This window comes from Oryctolagus cuniculus, chromosome 13 (genome assembly GCF_964237555.1).
Source record: "Oryctolagus cuniculus chromosome 13, mOryCun1.1, whole genome shotgun sequence".
Classification (NCBI taxonomy): domain Eukaryota; kingdom Metazoa; phylum Chordata; class Mammalia; order Lagomorpha; family Leporidae; genus Oryctolagus; species Oryctolagus cuniculus.
Genome location: NC_091444.1, coordinates 1,448,328 through 1,462,681, shown reverse-complemented (window position 1 = coordinate 1,462,681; position 14,354 = coordinate 1,448,328). Strand labels below are relative to the sequence as shown.

Below are 14,354 nucleotides of genomic sequence, written 5' to 3'. Positions count from 1 at the left end.
GGAGAAGTCATTCACAGCACAGCCCAGGAGTTCAGAAATACAGCACCTTTGCTTTCACTTTGCTGTTTATAATTTGTCTACATCTGCATAAAGTTTGAATAAAATTTAAATCTTAGTATGTTATTTCCTTCAAGATCCTCCGAGTCCCCAAACACTGAAAACTTGTAAGTTCCTAAAAATACAGCCTACACTTCAGATGCCAATTCCAAGCCTGTGTCTACGGCTGTACTAAAGGAGAAGGCTCTCTCTGTGACTGATGCGAGCACAAGGACACCTGTGTCGCCGTCCCTGCGCGCTGAAGGCTCACCAATGTCTCCAAGGTGGACGAGGCAGTGCTGGCAGATGTAGGAACAGGAACTGGACTGCGGCTTCACTATGGCGCTTGTATGTGTCTGTTTATTGCTGATAATTCCCAGTTGGGAAGACTTCACACGACACGGTAAATCTACATTGAACACTGTACACAGTTCTTGTAATAACTAAAAGAGAAACACAAGCAAGGTTCAGTGGTCGGTCAGAGTGCTGTAGCAGTAAAGCCAGCACACTGCAGGGTCACACACGGGGGACCTGCACAAGGACCACATGAGAACCACGTCAGCTTTCGGAGCACAACACCCGTGCCATGAGTCACGGATCATCCCCTTCGCATTCTCGCACATGCGTGCAAGCTAGGGTGTGCGCCCTGAAGGAACCGCAGGGTCTCGAAGGATATTCACGCAGACAGGGCTCCCAGGCACCGCCAGCAGCACAGCACAGAACCAGCTGCTTCTCTCAGAAGCACACACGAAACATCAGGGTGGGCGTTACACGGTCTGACGCAAATGCAAGCCCAGGTGTGTCAGATGTCAGGATTTTCTTAAGCCACTCCACGTCTCCGCACACACAACAGACACCACAGAAATTCTACCTCGCTCGCTCAACCTCACCCCTCTTCTCTATTCTCACAGGGGGAGGGGTGCTCATCGCCCTGGTCAGAGCGAAGCCCTCTGTATGGACATGGCTGCCATTCCATTCGTTTTTGTCCCAGGCTTGTCTCCCCTCCTGCTTCTATCCCATGGCCTAAACACAGCAAGAGTCTCCCAATGAAGCAAACAGGAACAAAACACAAGCCGGGCCCACAATCCCTCTCCAGCAACCTTCTACTGTCTCCCCTCTTCTCAACCACACTTTCCAAACTGCGTCCTCCACTGCTGCTCACTGCTCATTCATTGCCACCCAGGCCCCCTGCCACTGCCGCCCATCACAGCCTGCTCCCCGACCGCCAAACAGGGCCAGCAGCCTTCAGTCATCAGAACCGGATCCCTCTGCTTTCTGAGTCCCTGGTATCTCTCCAACTGCTCCTTCGCAGTCTCCTCCGTTCAAAGGCCTTTCTCCTCCCACCCTCTTTGCCAGCTCTTTAATTCTTGGCTCCCACATGGCTCCTGCACATTCTATTCTCACGGATACAAATCTTTACTTAGAAATATATCCATCCAAATATTTGGCTGCTGAATCAAATAGGGTAAGCAGTAGAAACACACTGATGAATAAGAAAACCTGCCCTCACAGCGTTCACAGCCAAATGAGGGAGTCAGGTACAACATGAGACCAGGGGAGAGGAGAGGGGGCAGGAAACCGAGTCAAGCAAAACACACAGCACAAGCCAACTGAATACCCTACATGTAGGTTAAGCCTCCTTCCCTAGATTATTTTTTTTAAGATTTATTTATTTATTTGAAAGTCAGAGTTACAAAGAGAGAGAGAGAGAGAGAAGGAGAGAGAGAGGGGTCTTCCATCGGCTGGTTCACTCTCCCAGATGGCTGCAACGGCCAGAGCTGTACCAATCTGAAGCCAGGAGCCAGGAGCTTCCTCCGGGTCTCCCACATGGGTGCAGGGGCCCAAGGACTTGGGCCATCCTCTACTGCTATCCCAGGCCACAGCAGAGAGCTGGATGGGAAATGGAGCATCTGGGACTTGAACTGGTGGCCATATGGGATGCCAGTGTTGCAGGCAGTGGCTTTATCCGCTACGCCACAGTGCCGGCCCTCCCTTGGTCATTTGATGTCACTTTATTTTTGTGATAAAACCAGCAGCAACACAGTATATGTAAGAATATGCACCACTTTTTCAGATGAGATTATGAAAGCAACAGAAGTTTTCAAGTGATCTAAGGTTCCAGATTAGAAATAGCTGAGCCTATCATTACTCTTTCTAAAAAGGCTCAGGGGTGGGGGCAGTGGGAGTGATCAAAAACAGGTAAATAGGTTGGCGCTCTGGTGCAGTGGGTTAAAGTCCTGGCCTGAAGTGTTGGCATCCCGTATAGGCGCCGATTCTAGTCCCGGCTGCTCCTCTTCCAATCCAGCTCTCTGCTGTGGCCTGGGAAAGCAGTAGAAGATGGCCCAAGTCCTTGGGAGACCCGGAGGAAGCTCCTGGTTCCTGGCTCCTGGCTTCGGATTGGTACAGCTCTGGCCACCGCAGCCATCTGGGGAGTGAGCCAGCGGATAGAAGACCTCTCTGTCTCTGCCTCTCTCTGTAACTCTTTCAAAATAAATACAATAAATCTTTAAAAACAAAACAGGTAACCAGAAAATGAAAAAACACAAGAGAAAAAAAAACAAGTTTAGTAGGTACCAAAAGACCAGAAAACAAACTTCTAAAGAATAAAGGAAGGATCACAAAAAGTAAACCAAACATGGTCGGAACACCGCGTAGAACGGCTGGGGATAACATCTCTGCCCGAGCCAGGAGTCCTCAGTGGGGACGACAGAGAGGGAAGGGCTGCTGGCTCCACACTCTGGGAAAGCGCCTGGCTGGTTCAGAGGAGTCGCAAGGCGCAAGCAGAGGAACCCGCATTTCAAAACATGAGTGTGTGCTTGGCAATTTCTCTGTGAAACTGCATCCTGTCTCCACACAGGCTGACCCCCAATGCTTGACGTGGCGGCAGCTTCCTAAGTCTGGATGGGTGACTCCATCACACACAAGTACTGACCACAAGGCATCCACAGGAGTCACTGAGCGAACAACACCTCCTGTTCGCCCCAAACTTCAATCACAGAACTGCAAACTGGCAAAGGAACCTACAAGCACGTGTCCACTCTGCTCTTCAGATGAGCAAGCCAAGGAGTCACCGAGAGTTGGCCCCATCCGTCAGCGGAACTTTATAGCATCATTCCACTTCTCTGAGCCATTCACTCTAGGCCAAGAAGCAGAGATATTCCTTTATCCTAATACAGCAACTGACGACAAAGCCTTCTTTCTGATTTCCAGTCTCAGAATAAGGACAACTATTCTGACCTCTGATGTGGACAAAAACCTACAGCACAGCATAATGGCACATCTTTAACCAGGGATTGGTTCTGCTTGAGACACCAAGCTTTAACCAGTTAATAAACTCATAGCCAGTCTCTTCTCAATTCACTCCAATTATACTTCTGCTGAAGACACCGAAAGTTGTAAGATGAGAACTAGCATTTACATAACATTGTGAGTGGAAAAAACACACACTGCCATTAGATAGTGACTTGCCATCAGTCCTACTAATGTTCCTGCCTCGTCTTGTGAGGCCCCTCTCCTGAGTGTTCTCCCTCCGCGACAGGGGCTCCCTTTCCGCTAAACCTGCTCCCATCTGCATCACCCCAGGTTATCACGGTCGTCATGAAATTCAGCCTGCCGCTGACCTTCCCAGCTTGCTTCTCCAATTAACCTATTTGCCATCTCGACTGAGACATCAGTCACTGCTCTAATCTAACAGGGACAAAGCTGCTGTCCTCCGGTGAGCCCCATCGGAGCACACGGTACAACTACTCAACCAGCTGCTCAGGCCAGTGACTTCTCGGTATCCTTTACTCTGACACCACAGATCCAATCCAGTCAAGTCTTAGTGGCTATGCTGCAGAGGTCTACCTATTTCTCTGCACTGGCACAGGAGCATCCTAATGGGCTTCCAGCTGTGACCCCAGTATCACGGTCCTCTTAACAAAAGCAAATCTGAACATGTTAGTCCCTTGCTTATTTTCCAACGGCACGCAACTACACTTAAAATCAAAACTCAAAATCTACATCTTGCGAACAGGCCATATAAAGATCTAGAATTGGTCTACTTCCTTAGGCTGGTGGTTAAATTTGCAGTGCATGTAACCAAGGAACTACTACCTGCTTCAAAGACCAATTATCAACATCATAACCTAAAACTGCAAGTGAAAAGCCCTGACGCTGGTGCCTAAACTAACACGGAATGTAAGCAAAACTTAACCACTGCCTGTGAAGTGCAAGCAGGGAAAATCAATGCAGGCTGCTTAAAAATTAATTTCAAAATTAAATTACCCACATTTCCCCTTTATAAAACCATTTTTGAGACATTTAATGTTTATATCTTCTAACAAAATGCTTTTACAAACATTATACCCCCTCAAAAAAAAAAAGATTCTTGCTTTACTTTCTTGAAGATTTCAGCTTACCAATGTCCAGTTAAATCCTTGAACACACGTCACCACATCATAAAGGTTAAAGGTCACGAATCACTTTCAAAGGGCCAGCACTGTGGTGCACAGGGTTAAGCCACCCACCAGCTGCGCTGCTGGAATCCCATGGGCGCCAGTATGAGACCCCGCCGCCCCACTTCTGATCCAGCTCTCTGCTGATGGGCCTGGGAAAGCAGCAGAGACGGCCCCGCCCCCCACTGGGACACCCAGATGGAGTTTCAGGCTCCTGGCTTCAGCAATTTGACGAGTGAACCAGTGGATGGAAGATCTCTGTCTCTCCCTTTCTTTATAACTCTTTCAAATAAATAAACAAAAATAAATCTTAAAAAAAAAAATTGCTTTCCAGGATGACAAGCTCATCTGGATAACAGCCACTCTAGAAATGCACTGCCAGTGGCTGCCTCCCGGCCTCCGGCGGCTGCACCACCTCCTTCCTGCTCCTCTGCCTCCCAAGCCATATTCCAGTTGTCTTCTGCTGCACGGGACGACGAGAGATTGGAGTCAGAAACAAGACAAGTTCTAAAACTAGACTCTGCTTCAGAAACTGCAAGCGCCCGAAACGTCCACAGAAGCTGTTTAAGTGCCTACGGAACTCTGGGAGAGCAGAACACGGCTCAAAGCCCAGCTGGGCAGACAGGGCCTTGGTTAACATCCCCCTGAGCTGAGACCGCGTCACTATGACTTTTTATTAACAACAAAACAATTTTCTCATCTTAAACAACCCTCAGGCCGGCACCGCGGCGCAGCGGGTGAGCAAGCATGGAGCCCACTTCCTGCTAACGTGCACTTTGGGAGGAAGCGAGGACGGCTCAAGTACTTGGGTTCCTGCCATCCACGCATGTGGAAAACCCAGACGGAGTTCTTAACGATGGACTTCAGCCTGGCCTATCGCCAGCCGTCGCTGTCATCTGGGGACTGAACTGGCAGCTCGGAGATGCTTCTTTCTGTCTCCATTGCTCTGCCTTTCAAGTAGATCAATTTGAGAAACATTTAACAAAATCTTGGGGCTGGCTCTGTGATGTAGCCGGTCAAGCTGCCGCCCGTGACAAACACATTCCATGTGGGTGCCAGTTCACGACTCAGCTGCTTAACATCCGACCAGCTCTCCACTAAAGGCCCAGCCCAAGCGTTTAGGGTCCTGCACCCACGTGGGAAGCCTGGATTGAGTTCCAGGCTCCTGGCATCCTCCTGGCCCAGCCCTGGACGTCACAGCCCTGAGGGACTGAACCAGCGGATGGAAGACCTCGGTCTCCCCTTCTCCCTCGGCAACTCTGACTCTCAAATAAATAATGAATCTTCTACAGAAAACTTTGTAAGCATTATTTATAATAGTTTCACATGTCCAAATTTATAGTCATGCTATAATTTACCTATTACCCTGTTACACGACACTGGTATTTTCAAATGTCAAATTTGAACTGATTATTCATTTGCTTCCTCAGGTGTGATTATTATTAAATATATCCGCTGACTATGGACAAAAGTAAAAAACTGCCAAGAAGGAAGCTAAACCTAATAACTTCTCTACTCCACAAAACACTAAACAAGTGAACAGAAGAAACTGGGGGGAAATGTTACAAATGATGATCCTTTGGGAAAACAACAAAATATATTAACACCATTTCAACTTTTACTAATCTAATGATTTCAATTTGAAGTGCTAGTCCTCAGGAAATAAGCCAATATTAGAGAAAACACTTTATGCTATGCATATATTTATTAAACTGTTTAAACAAAGAACTCATATTTATATAAACAGATACAAAACTAGATGTACAGTACTATCTTAATTATGTAAAAATATATAAACACTGGAGATATTAAAGTGGCAATTTATCTTGAATGGGGACATTCATGAAAAAATTTTGGGACACTGGATGCCTTTCAAATTTCTTAAAACATGCATTTTTTAAAAAATATTTATTTATTTATTTGAAAGCCAGAGTTACACAGAGAAGGAGAGGCAGAGAGAGAGAGGGAGGGAGGGAGGGAGGTCTTCTATCCACTGGTTCACTAATTGGCCACAACAGCCGGAGCTGTGCCGATCCGAAGCCAGGAGCCAGGAGCTTCTTCTGGGTCTCCCACGCAGGTTCAGGGGCCCAAGGACTTGGGCCATCTTCTACTGCTTTCCCAGGCCATAGCAAAGAGCTGGATTGGAAGTGGAGCGGCCAGGACTTGAACCGGCACCCATATGGGATGCCGACACTGCAGACGGCAGTTTTATCTGCTATGCCACAGTGCTGGCCCCAAGTGTTATTTTTAAGGTCAGAAATACAAAACAAAACGCCCACAGTATCTATAACGTATTCACTTTTCATTTACACTGGGTATCTCCTAAACGGTAAACCACCTGTCCTAACTGCCTCGCGCCCCCGCAGCTGGGCTGTGCGCTAGCACCATGAGCTCGACAGCCATTGTAAAACAGCAAGCGTGAACATGTGCACACCGGGCCTCCTCCAGAAGTACCAACTTACGCTGTAAAAACTGGCCTAAACTTGAAAATGTCCTGAGAATAGGAAATGTACTTGAGTTCTTTAGTGACGAACTGTGACAAATGTTCAATCCGAGTAAACATGAATAAATGATCCCCATTCGCTGACAGCGCTGATGTCATCCAGCCCTCGGGCCCTTTTCTTCTGCTTCAAAGGCATGGCAAGGGGCCGGCGCTGTGGCGCAGCAGGTGAAGCCGCCGCGGGCAGCGCCGGCAGCCACAGTGGTGCCAGTGAGTCAGTCCTGCTGCTCCACTTCCAGCCCAGCTCCCTGCTTACGCGCCTAGCAAGCTGCAGAAGACGACCCCGGCACTGCAGGGCCCCTGTACCACACGGAGACCGGGAAGGAGCCCCGGCTGCTGGCCTCAGTCTGGCCGGCCCTGGCTGTTGTGGCCATTTGGGGAGTGAACCAGAGGATGGATGGAAGACCCCTCTCTCTCTCTCTAACGTTGCCCTTCAGTGTTAACATAAATAAAATCTTGTTATTAAAAATGGGTGCGATGGGAGTCTTCTGAAAGATCCTGCTTACAGTGGAGAAAAGCCCACGATCAGAAGAAACAAGCCTGCTTCTCCCTTCACCTGGCCTGAGACGTTCTAGCCAGACGCGATAAGGAAAGTGAGGAAAAGCCACTCCGTTTCGCACAGGCTAGTAATGTTTCAAGATCTACATAAACTCCGTGGTGTAAATAACACCATTCTGAACATTCACGTGAGAGTTTCAATCCTGACTGCATCTCATCTTGCACAACACGGCTGCTCTCACCGTGACTAAACGCACACGTGAGCAAGCGCTCTGCCCCGGCCGCCAGCTCACTAACACTTTGTTCGTGTGCTACCTCTTCTGTATGCATACATTTATGCCAAAATATCAAACTTTTTAAGAGTGGGAACTCTTTTTTTAAACCACTGTGGTAAACAATTTAAGATGACCTGAGGAGTAGAGAGCTGACCACTAACAGGAGAAAATCAGTATGTAACGAAGAGCTCACCTGCGTGTAGAAGCCACTAGCTGCCTCTAGGAACAGGGAGAGGTTTGCCTGCACTTCACTCCGATTCGGGTTTGCTCGATTCTTTGCCTGGCCTTGCAGTGTTGTGATCTGATTCTTAAAGGCATGATTCCAGCTGAAAACAAAATGTAATTCTATTGGGTACAGCAGTGACTCACAGGGCAGACACTGGTCCCCCTGAGAACAAGAAAGAACTATTTGTTATAATTATGCCAAACTAGACAGTAAGCCTGTATTACAGTTATTAAATACCTTTATGCTCCCCTTTGAACACGACTAGACATGCAAGAGCATCTAACTGGCCTCAGTAAACACTTACCGAATGTTCAAACGGTCAGACTGTGCCTTCGGCTACTAATCTCTCAGAGCCACTAGAGCCTCACGGCCTGTTCAGGGACCCCACTACAGAACCACAACTAGAGTGGCAAGACCAAAGTGAAACAGCTGTCAGCCAATTTCCACACACTGTACCAAAACCAAGCGACTGCAGCCTGTCAGGTGACGTGTTACACAGATCTCCAGGCGTTCCGCCCCATGCCTCCTGAATAGCTCTCCTAACTTCTCTGAGGATTAACATTTTCTCTAGAGCCTGAAATAGAAGTCACATTTCAATTTTGGCTCTTTAAAATAAACAACACAAGGCGGATATATAGTATACCAAAATGCTATTATAACATTGCCTCCAACAATCAAGTGACAAAAAAATAATCACTTTCAATTCAATTATGGTGAAATAGGGTCTCTGACTTGAAAATCACAGGGAGAAAAATATCAACAGCAAACACACACGAGGAGTCCACATTCCACCTGCAGAGTACACTAGTCTGTCAGTAGCAACTTCTGAGACCTACAGCAGGGGTGGGGACCTTTCTTCTGCCGAGGGCCATTTTGATATTTAAGAAAACCATTCACAGCCATACACAATGACCAACGAAAAGTAAACTACTATGGATTTACTGAATTCTAGGCCTGCCTGTGGTTGCCTTGGCAGGGCGAGAGGCTCCCACCCCTGCTCCCGCGTGCTGGGTTTGTTAATCCCTCAGCACAGTCACTCTCTAGTGTTCCTGACGACAGCTCCCCCCTGACTCCAGTACCACAGGTGTGGACTGACTGGCTGTGGCCGGCCTCTATTACTAGACTGAAGTATCTAAGAAAGCTGTGCACGATGGGAGAAATCAACCCTCACCACCATTTAGGGTAATGGGCTTTATTAGGCAGAATGTTCTGAACTGACTTTAAACTTCCCATCAGGCAACCCAAGGGCCTACACAAAAGATCTTTATGTACTTTAGAATCTGGTTCTATGAATTTCACCCCTTACAAAAAGAACATGTGGAATAGCTTAAATACACAAAATATTTCTTTGGTTGTGTGGGGGGGGATACTAATTTGGTGAAAAAGAACTTTCTATACAAGGCAAATACATTTTTCTCCAGAAACAATTTATAGAATCACATTTAGCAAGTTAAGATTTCCCCAAAGCACGCTTGCATCTTTTCTTTCAATCAGTCAAGGCTTACATGTGGGGCTGAACACACAGCATCCAGCACTCTGATATTCCTTCCCTAAAAGAGCCATCCTTAACGAGATTCAACTCTAAATCTTTTTCTCAACTCCGAAGACTGTGTCTAAAATAATATGGCCATATACTCTGTTCCGACAGAATCGCAAATATTAGAATCTGTTTCCATTGAAAAAGCTTACTCTGAGGTAGTTTAAGCAAATAGCCAAACTGTTTCAAAGCCATGGTGCGCTCCTTGACCTTGCAGGCTGCCCCACACAGCATACTTACAGATCCTGCTCTACTTTCTTGTCTAGAGCGTACTCCAAATCAGTCACCAGCATTCTCTGGTAGAGGTCTTGCAGAGCCTGCCTGGAAGTCCAGACCTCCGCCGGCCCCAGCTTAGAATCTGAGTGATAAACAGAAACACAATGACAGACGACAATCAGACGGTCCAGCCTCGTGCCTGCAACGCTTCCTCCCCTCCCTAACCCCAAAGGAAAAGGAGTGTGTCCCTGGCTTCACAGGACCACCTTCCACAGGTCCACCTTTCAGCTGGTGACCAAACCTGCCTTCCAACGCGCCTGTATTTGTCTTTTACTCTGAAAGGAGGCCCCCACACACGCCCTGTCTGCCAGAGTCCTGGGAAGCCCACAGCATCAGCGCCGCCGAGCTGCTCCATTTAGCAAGTGACAGCAAGGCACTCTGACGTGCCGCCAACGAGCAGTCCCTACGTGATGCTGCTGCACGCAGCCGCCACACCCCACGCAGCAACCCAACCCCGGCCCCGAGACTCCGCCCAAAAGGAAGTCCTCCCTAGGTTCTCAACCACAAACAGGTTTGCAGGTTTATCCAAACCTGCTTACATCCACTGACAGCAAGAAAACGGGCTGCATTCGATGAGGAAATCACATCTCAGCTGAAGCCCCCGGGCAGCCCCACGGCCCCCGCACAAGTCAAACCCCACTACTTACTGGGGTGCTCACGGCCCAGAGGCAGTGGCACAGAGCACGGTGTTGCCCCGCGCACTGTTCATGCCACGCTCTCAGTGCCAACCCAGGAGCACGCCGCAGCAGCTCACGGCGCCACCATGCGCAGCTCGGAGACGAGGCGCTACACCAACTGGGGCTACGCTAAGTTGTTCTTTGGATGACAGTATCAGTACCGTGACTGTGGTTTTACAAGGTGAGCCAAAGGCACCGCGACGGCCCAATTTCCCTTGGACTGTCAATCCTGGCGGTTACGGACACCACAGCAGTTTAATTCTTCACGGCCCCACGGCGCAGAGCAGATGCTGGTCACCACGTGGGGGAGAACCGTGTGTCTGCGAGTTCTGCAGCTAACGCCTGCTCCCAGAAGCCCTCAGCCATCTTCCAAGTAGAGAAAGGGAAGCCTGTGAGGTCACTCACTCAACTTCAAGACTCTCAGCGCAGTTCTGCAAATCCTTTTTTTGAAGGATTACCTACTACGCAAGTGTGAGTAATCAGAAATAGGAAGAGCATTTCCCCAGGAAGATATTAACCTAACACGGTAAGATGTTTGGTTTATGCAGATTCGAATTCATATGGAGGAGGAACTATTTTTTCTGTATGCTAAATCACTGTTAAAAACTAAGTGATTACATACTTAGAATTAGGTAATATTCAATTCAGTGTGACATGTGCTATATAAAGTTCCTGACAGGTTCAAGTAAGAATTCAAAGTACAAAACAGTAACTATTTGAGGCCAACAGCAAGCTGTCGTCCCTCTGGCACCTACGACAGGACTCAGTGCTACGACAGACAGGAGAGAGGCTGTTCTTCCGTTAACCTGACGACACGGAATCAGTGTGAGAAAGACACAGTCCAGTACCTGTCATGTCAGCCTTCAGGACTTCTGCCTGCCTGCAGAGGAAAAGGAGAACACGAGTTAGAACAAACCAGGCCGACCCAGCCCCAGCAACCCTGGAGAGCATGTCGCAGCAGCAAGACACACGGAGGCTGCACGCGGCCTCGCTGACGCAGGATCCCCTGCGACTGCACCTGCTACCTGCAGCGCCCTGTCCTGCTTCCTTCCAACCCTGAGTGTCAAAGACGACATCAAGTGGTGCTTATTAAACTAAAATACTGCCAGGAAATCTCACTGTGTCTCTGGAACTCACAGGCACTCTGTTAATGTCCACTCTCCCCAAACTGCTGCTTCCTTCTCCTCCTCACCCCCAGCCCTGACCCTCCTCTCACTTTTCGCGGTAAAGCGACAGCGGCATCACACCTCTCGTTGAACACCCAGCATTCCACTTAGGGACACTCTGTCTAGCCTTTCTTAAGGTCTCATTTTTCTGATTAAACTTTTAACTTTGAACAGTTCTGTGTGTGTGTGTATGTGTGTTTACAGATTTGTTTATTTATTTGAAAGGCAAAGTTACAGAGAGGGTAAGACAGTGATCTTCCATCCGCTGGTTCACTCCCCAAATGGCTGCAACAGCCAGGAGCCAAGAGCTCCTTTCAGGTCTGAAACGTGGGTGCAGGCCAAGCACCTGGACCATCTTCCGCGGATTTGCCAGGTACACTGGCAAGGAGCCAGATCAGAAGTGGAACCTCCAGAACCCAAACAGATGCCATGTGGGATGCTGGTGCACTTGCTATGCCACAATGCCAGCCCCTTGTGGCTGTGCTCATACTTTCTTTCTTTTTTTTTTTTTAATGATCTGTCTTATTTATTTGAAAGGCAGAATGAGAAACAGGGAGGGAGCCATGACGGTGTCTCCTGAACACCTACATACATCAGTCAGCTCCAGAGAGCATCCAATCTGCTGATTTTCCCTTCTCTCCTTTTCTGTCACTCTCACTGAAGTTGTAACCATCCCTTGGCTGGAGGGTAACAAAGCCACCAAACTGTTTTCTCTACTTCACTGCTGCCTCATTTTATTCTGTCCTCCACCGGCCAGCAGAGGGGACTCTGGAAAGCAAACCTAGCCTACCAGCTGCCCACTTAAAACACTAGGGGGGCCAGTGCTGTGGCAGAGAGGTAAAGCCACCTCCTGCAGTGCTGCATCCCATATGGGCACAAGTTCAAGTCCCAGCTGCTCCACTTCCGATCCAGCTCCCTGCTATGACCTGGAAAAGCAGAAGATATCCCAAGTGCTTGGGCCCCTGCACCCGTGCGGGAGACCCAGAGAAAGTTCAGGGTTCCTGATCAGCTCAGCTCTGGCCGTCACGGCCATCTCGGCAGTGAACCAGCAGATGAAAGACCTCTCTCTCTCTCTTTCTCTCTCTCTTTCTCTCTGCCTCTAACTCTGCCTTTCAAGTAAATATATCTTCAGAAAAACAAACAAACAAACCCACTAGGCTGACTTTCCACCGCTCCTAGGGCAGAGACAAAATCTTTACTGGAATGTCCTACAAAACCGACAGTCTCCCAGCCACACACTCCACCTGCTCTCCTCCCCTCACCACCTGCCCAGCCCCTGCCCCGACTCCGGCCAGCCGGCCGGCTTCTCCAGTGCACCTCCCCTCCTCAGGAAGCCCGTGTAGATGAAGTACACCCACATCACTCTCTCAAGGCACATGCACGTTCTTCCTGGCACACATCAGACTTCCAGAATGCTCACCACCACCACAACCCGCCTAGCAGCACAGTGCCAAGCACACAGCAGGCACTCAACCACTCTTCGGTGAAGCCAGTCACTTCCTCTCCTTCATGACCTCACTCAGGTGGAATGGAAAGAAGCTATCTCACAGAGAGGAGGGCAGACGGGTGCTTCCTGAGGAGGAGGTGGGGGCAGGGGACCAGTCACTGGGTGACAAGTCACAGACAGCTAGAGCAAGCTCTGCCGCTCTACTGCTCACCAGGGTGACCACACGCTTGGCTAACAACATGGCACTGAATATTTGAGAACAGCTCTAAGAGAAGAAACTTGACAATGTGTAAGGTAATGCACCTGCTAAATACCATTACACAATACATACATGCATCAAAATATCTCACTGTGCCCCATGGGCTGCACAGTTACTACATATCACCTAAAAAATAAAAAGGTAAATATATAAGCTTAAGAGACGTACATTTTTATCTTTTTTAGAAGATTTTATTTATTTACTTGAAAGCAAGAGTTAAAAAGAGCAAGAGAGAGAGAGAGATCTTCCCTTTGTTGGTTCACTCCCCAGATGGCCACTGTGGCCAGGGCTGGGCCAAGCTAAAGCCAGGAGCTTCTTCCAGGTCTCCCGTGTGGGTGCAGGGTCCCAAACACTGGCCCCAAGAGATTTCCTTCCTTCCTTCCTTCCTTCCTTCCTTCCTTCCTTCCTTCCTTCCTTCCTTCCCTCCCTCCCTCCCTCCCTCCCTCCCCCTCTCTCTCTCTTTCTTTCTTTCTTTCTTGACAGAGTTATAGACAGTGAAAGAGAGAGTCAGAGAGAAAGGTCTTCCTTCCATTGGTTCACCCCCCAAATGGTTGCTATAGCTAGCACTGCGCCGATCTGAAGCCAGGAGCCAGGTGCCTCCTCCTGGTCTCCCACGGGGTGCAGGGCCCAAGCACTTGGGCCATCCTCCACTGCACTCCCGGGCCACAGCAGAGAGCTGGACTGGAAGAAGGGCAACCGGGACTAGAACCAGAGCCCATATGGGATGCCGGCACCACAGACGGAGGATTAACCAAGTGAGCCATGGCACTGGCCCGAGATTTCCATTAAAAAAAAAAAAAAAACAAAAACAGAAACAAAAAACTTTGACATGAAAGCTAGAGAATATTAAGGTTCTAAATTTCTACAGTAAATTTTTTAGATAATCTATTAGGTACTTATAATTAATTGTGGATTTTAATTTCATAAAAATGTAAAGCGAATTCTTTCATGCTCCCCAGCCTTCAAAAAGCTTCCAAACAAAAGAATCATAACCGAGTGCTATGAAAGAAGCCAAAAGATT

The 14,354-nt window shown here is 48.5% G+C and overlaps 1 protein-coding gene across 5 annotated transcripts in view; it reads right to left on the bottom strand.

Annotated features, from left to right (window-relative positions):
• The window catches only part of SMG7 (SMG7 nonsense mediated mRNA decay factor), a 77,087-nt gene that overhangs the window by 23,808 nt on the left and 38,925 nt on the right, over positions 1-14,354 (bottom strand). For 4 of the 5 annotated variants that reach the window (XM_051841429.2, XM_051841430.2, XM_017339710.3 and 1 more), the window contains 4 exons: positions 11,310-11,341; positions 9,749-9,866; positions 7,939-8,071; positions 308-479 (listed from right to left, as the gene is read on the bottom strand). In XM_051841429.2, the coding sequence (XP_051697389.1) occupies positions 308-479; positions 7,939-8,071; positions 9,749-9,866; positions 11,310-11,341 (455 nt within the window). The remainder of the gene's footprint in view (positions 1-307; positions 480-7,938; positions 8,072-9,748; positions 9,867-11,309; positions 11,342-14,354) is intronic. The other variant, XM_051841431.2, reaches the window with a different exon arrangement.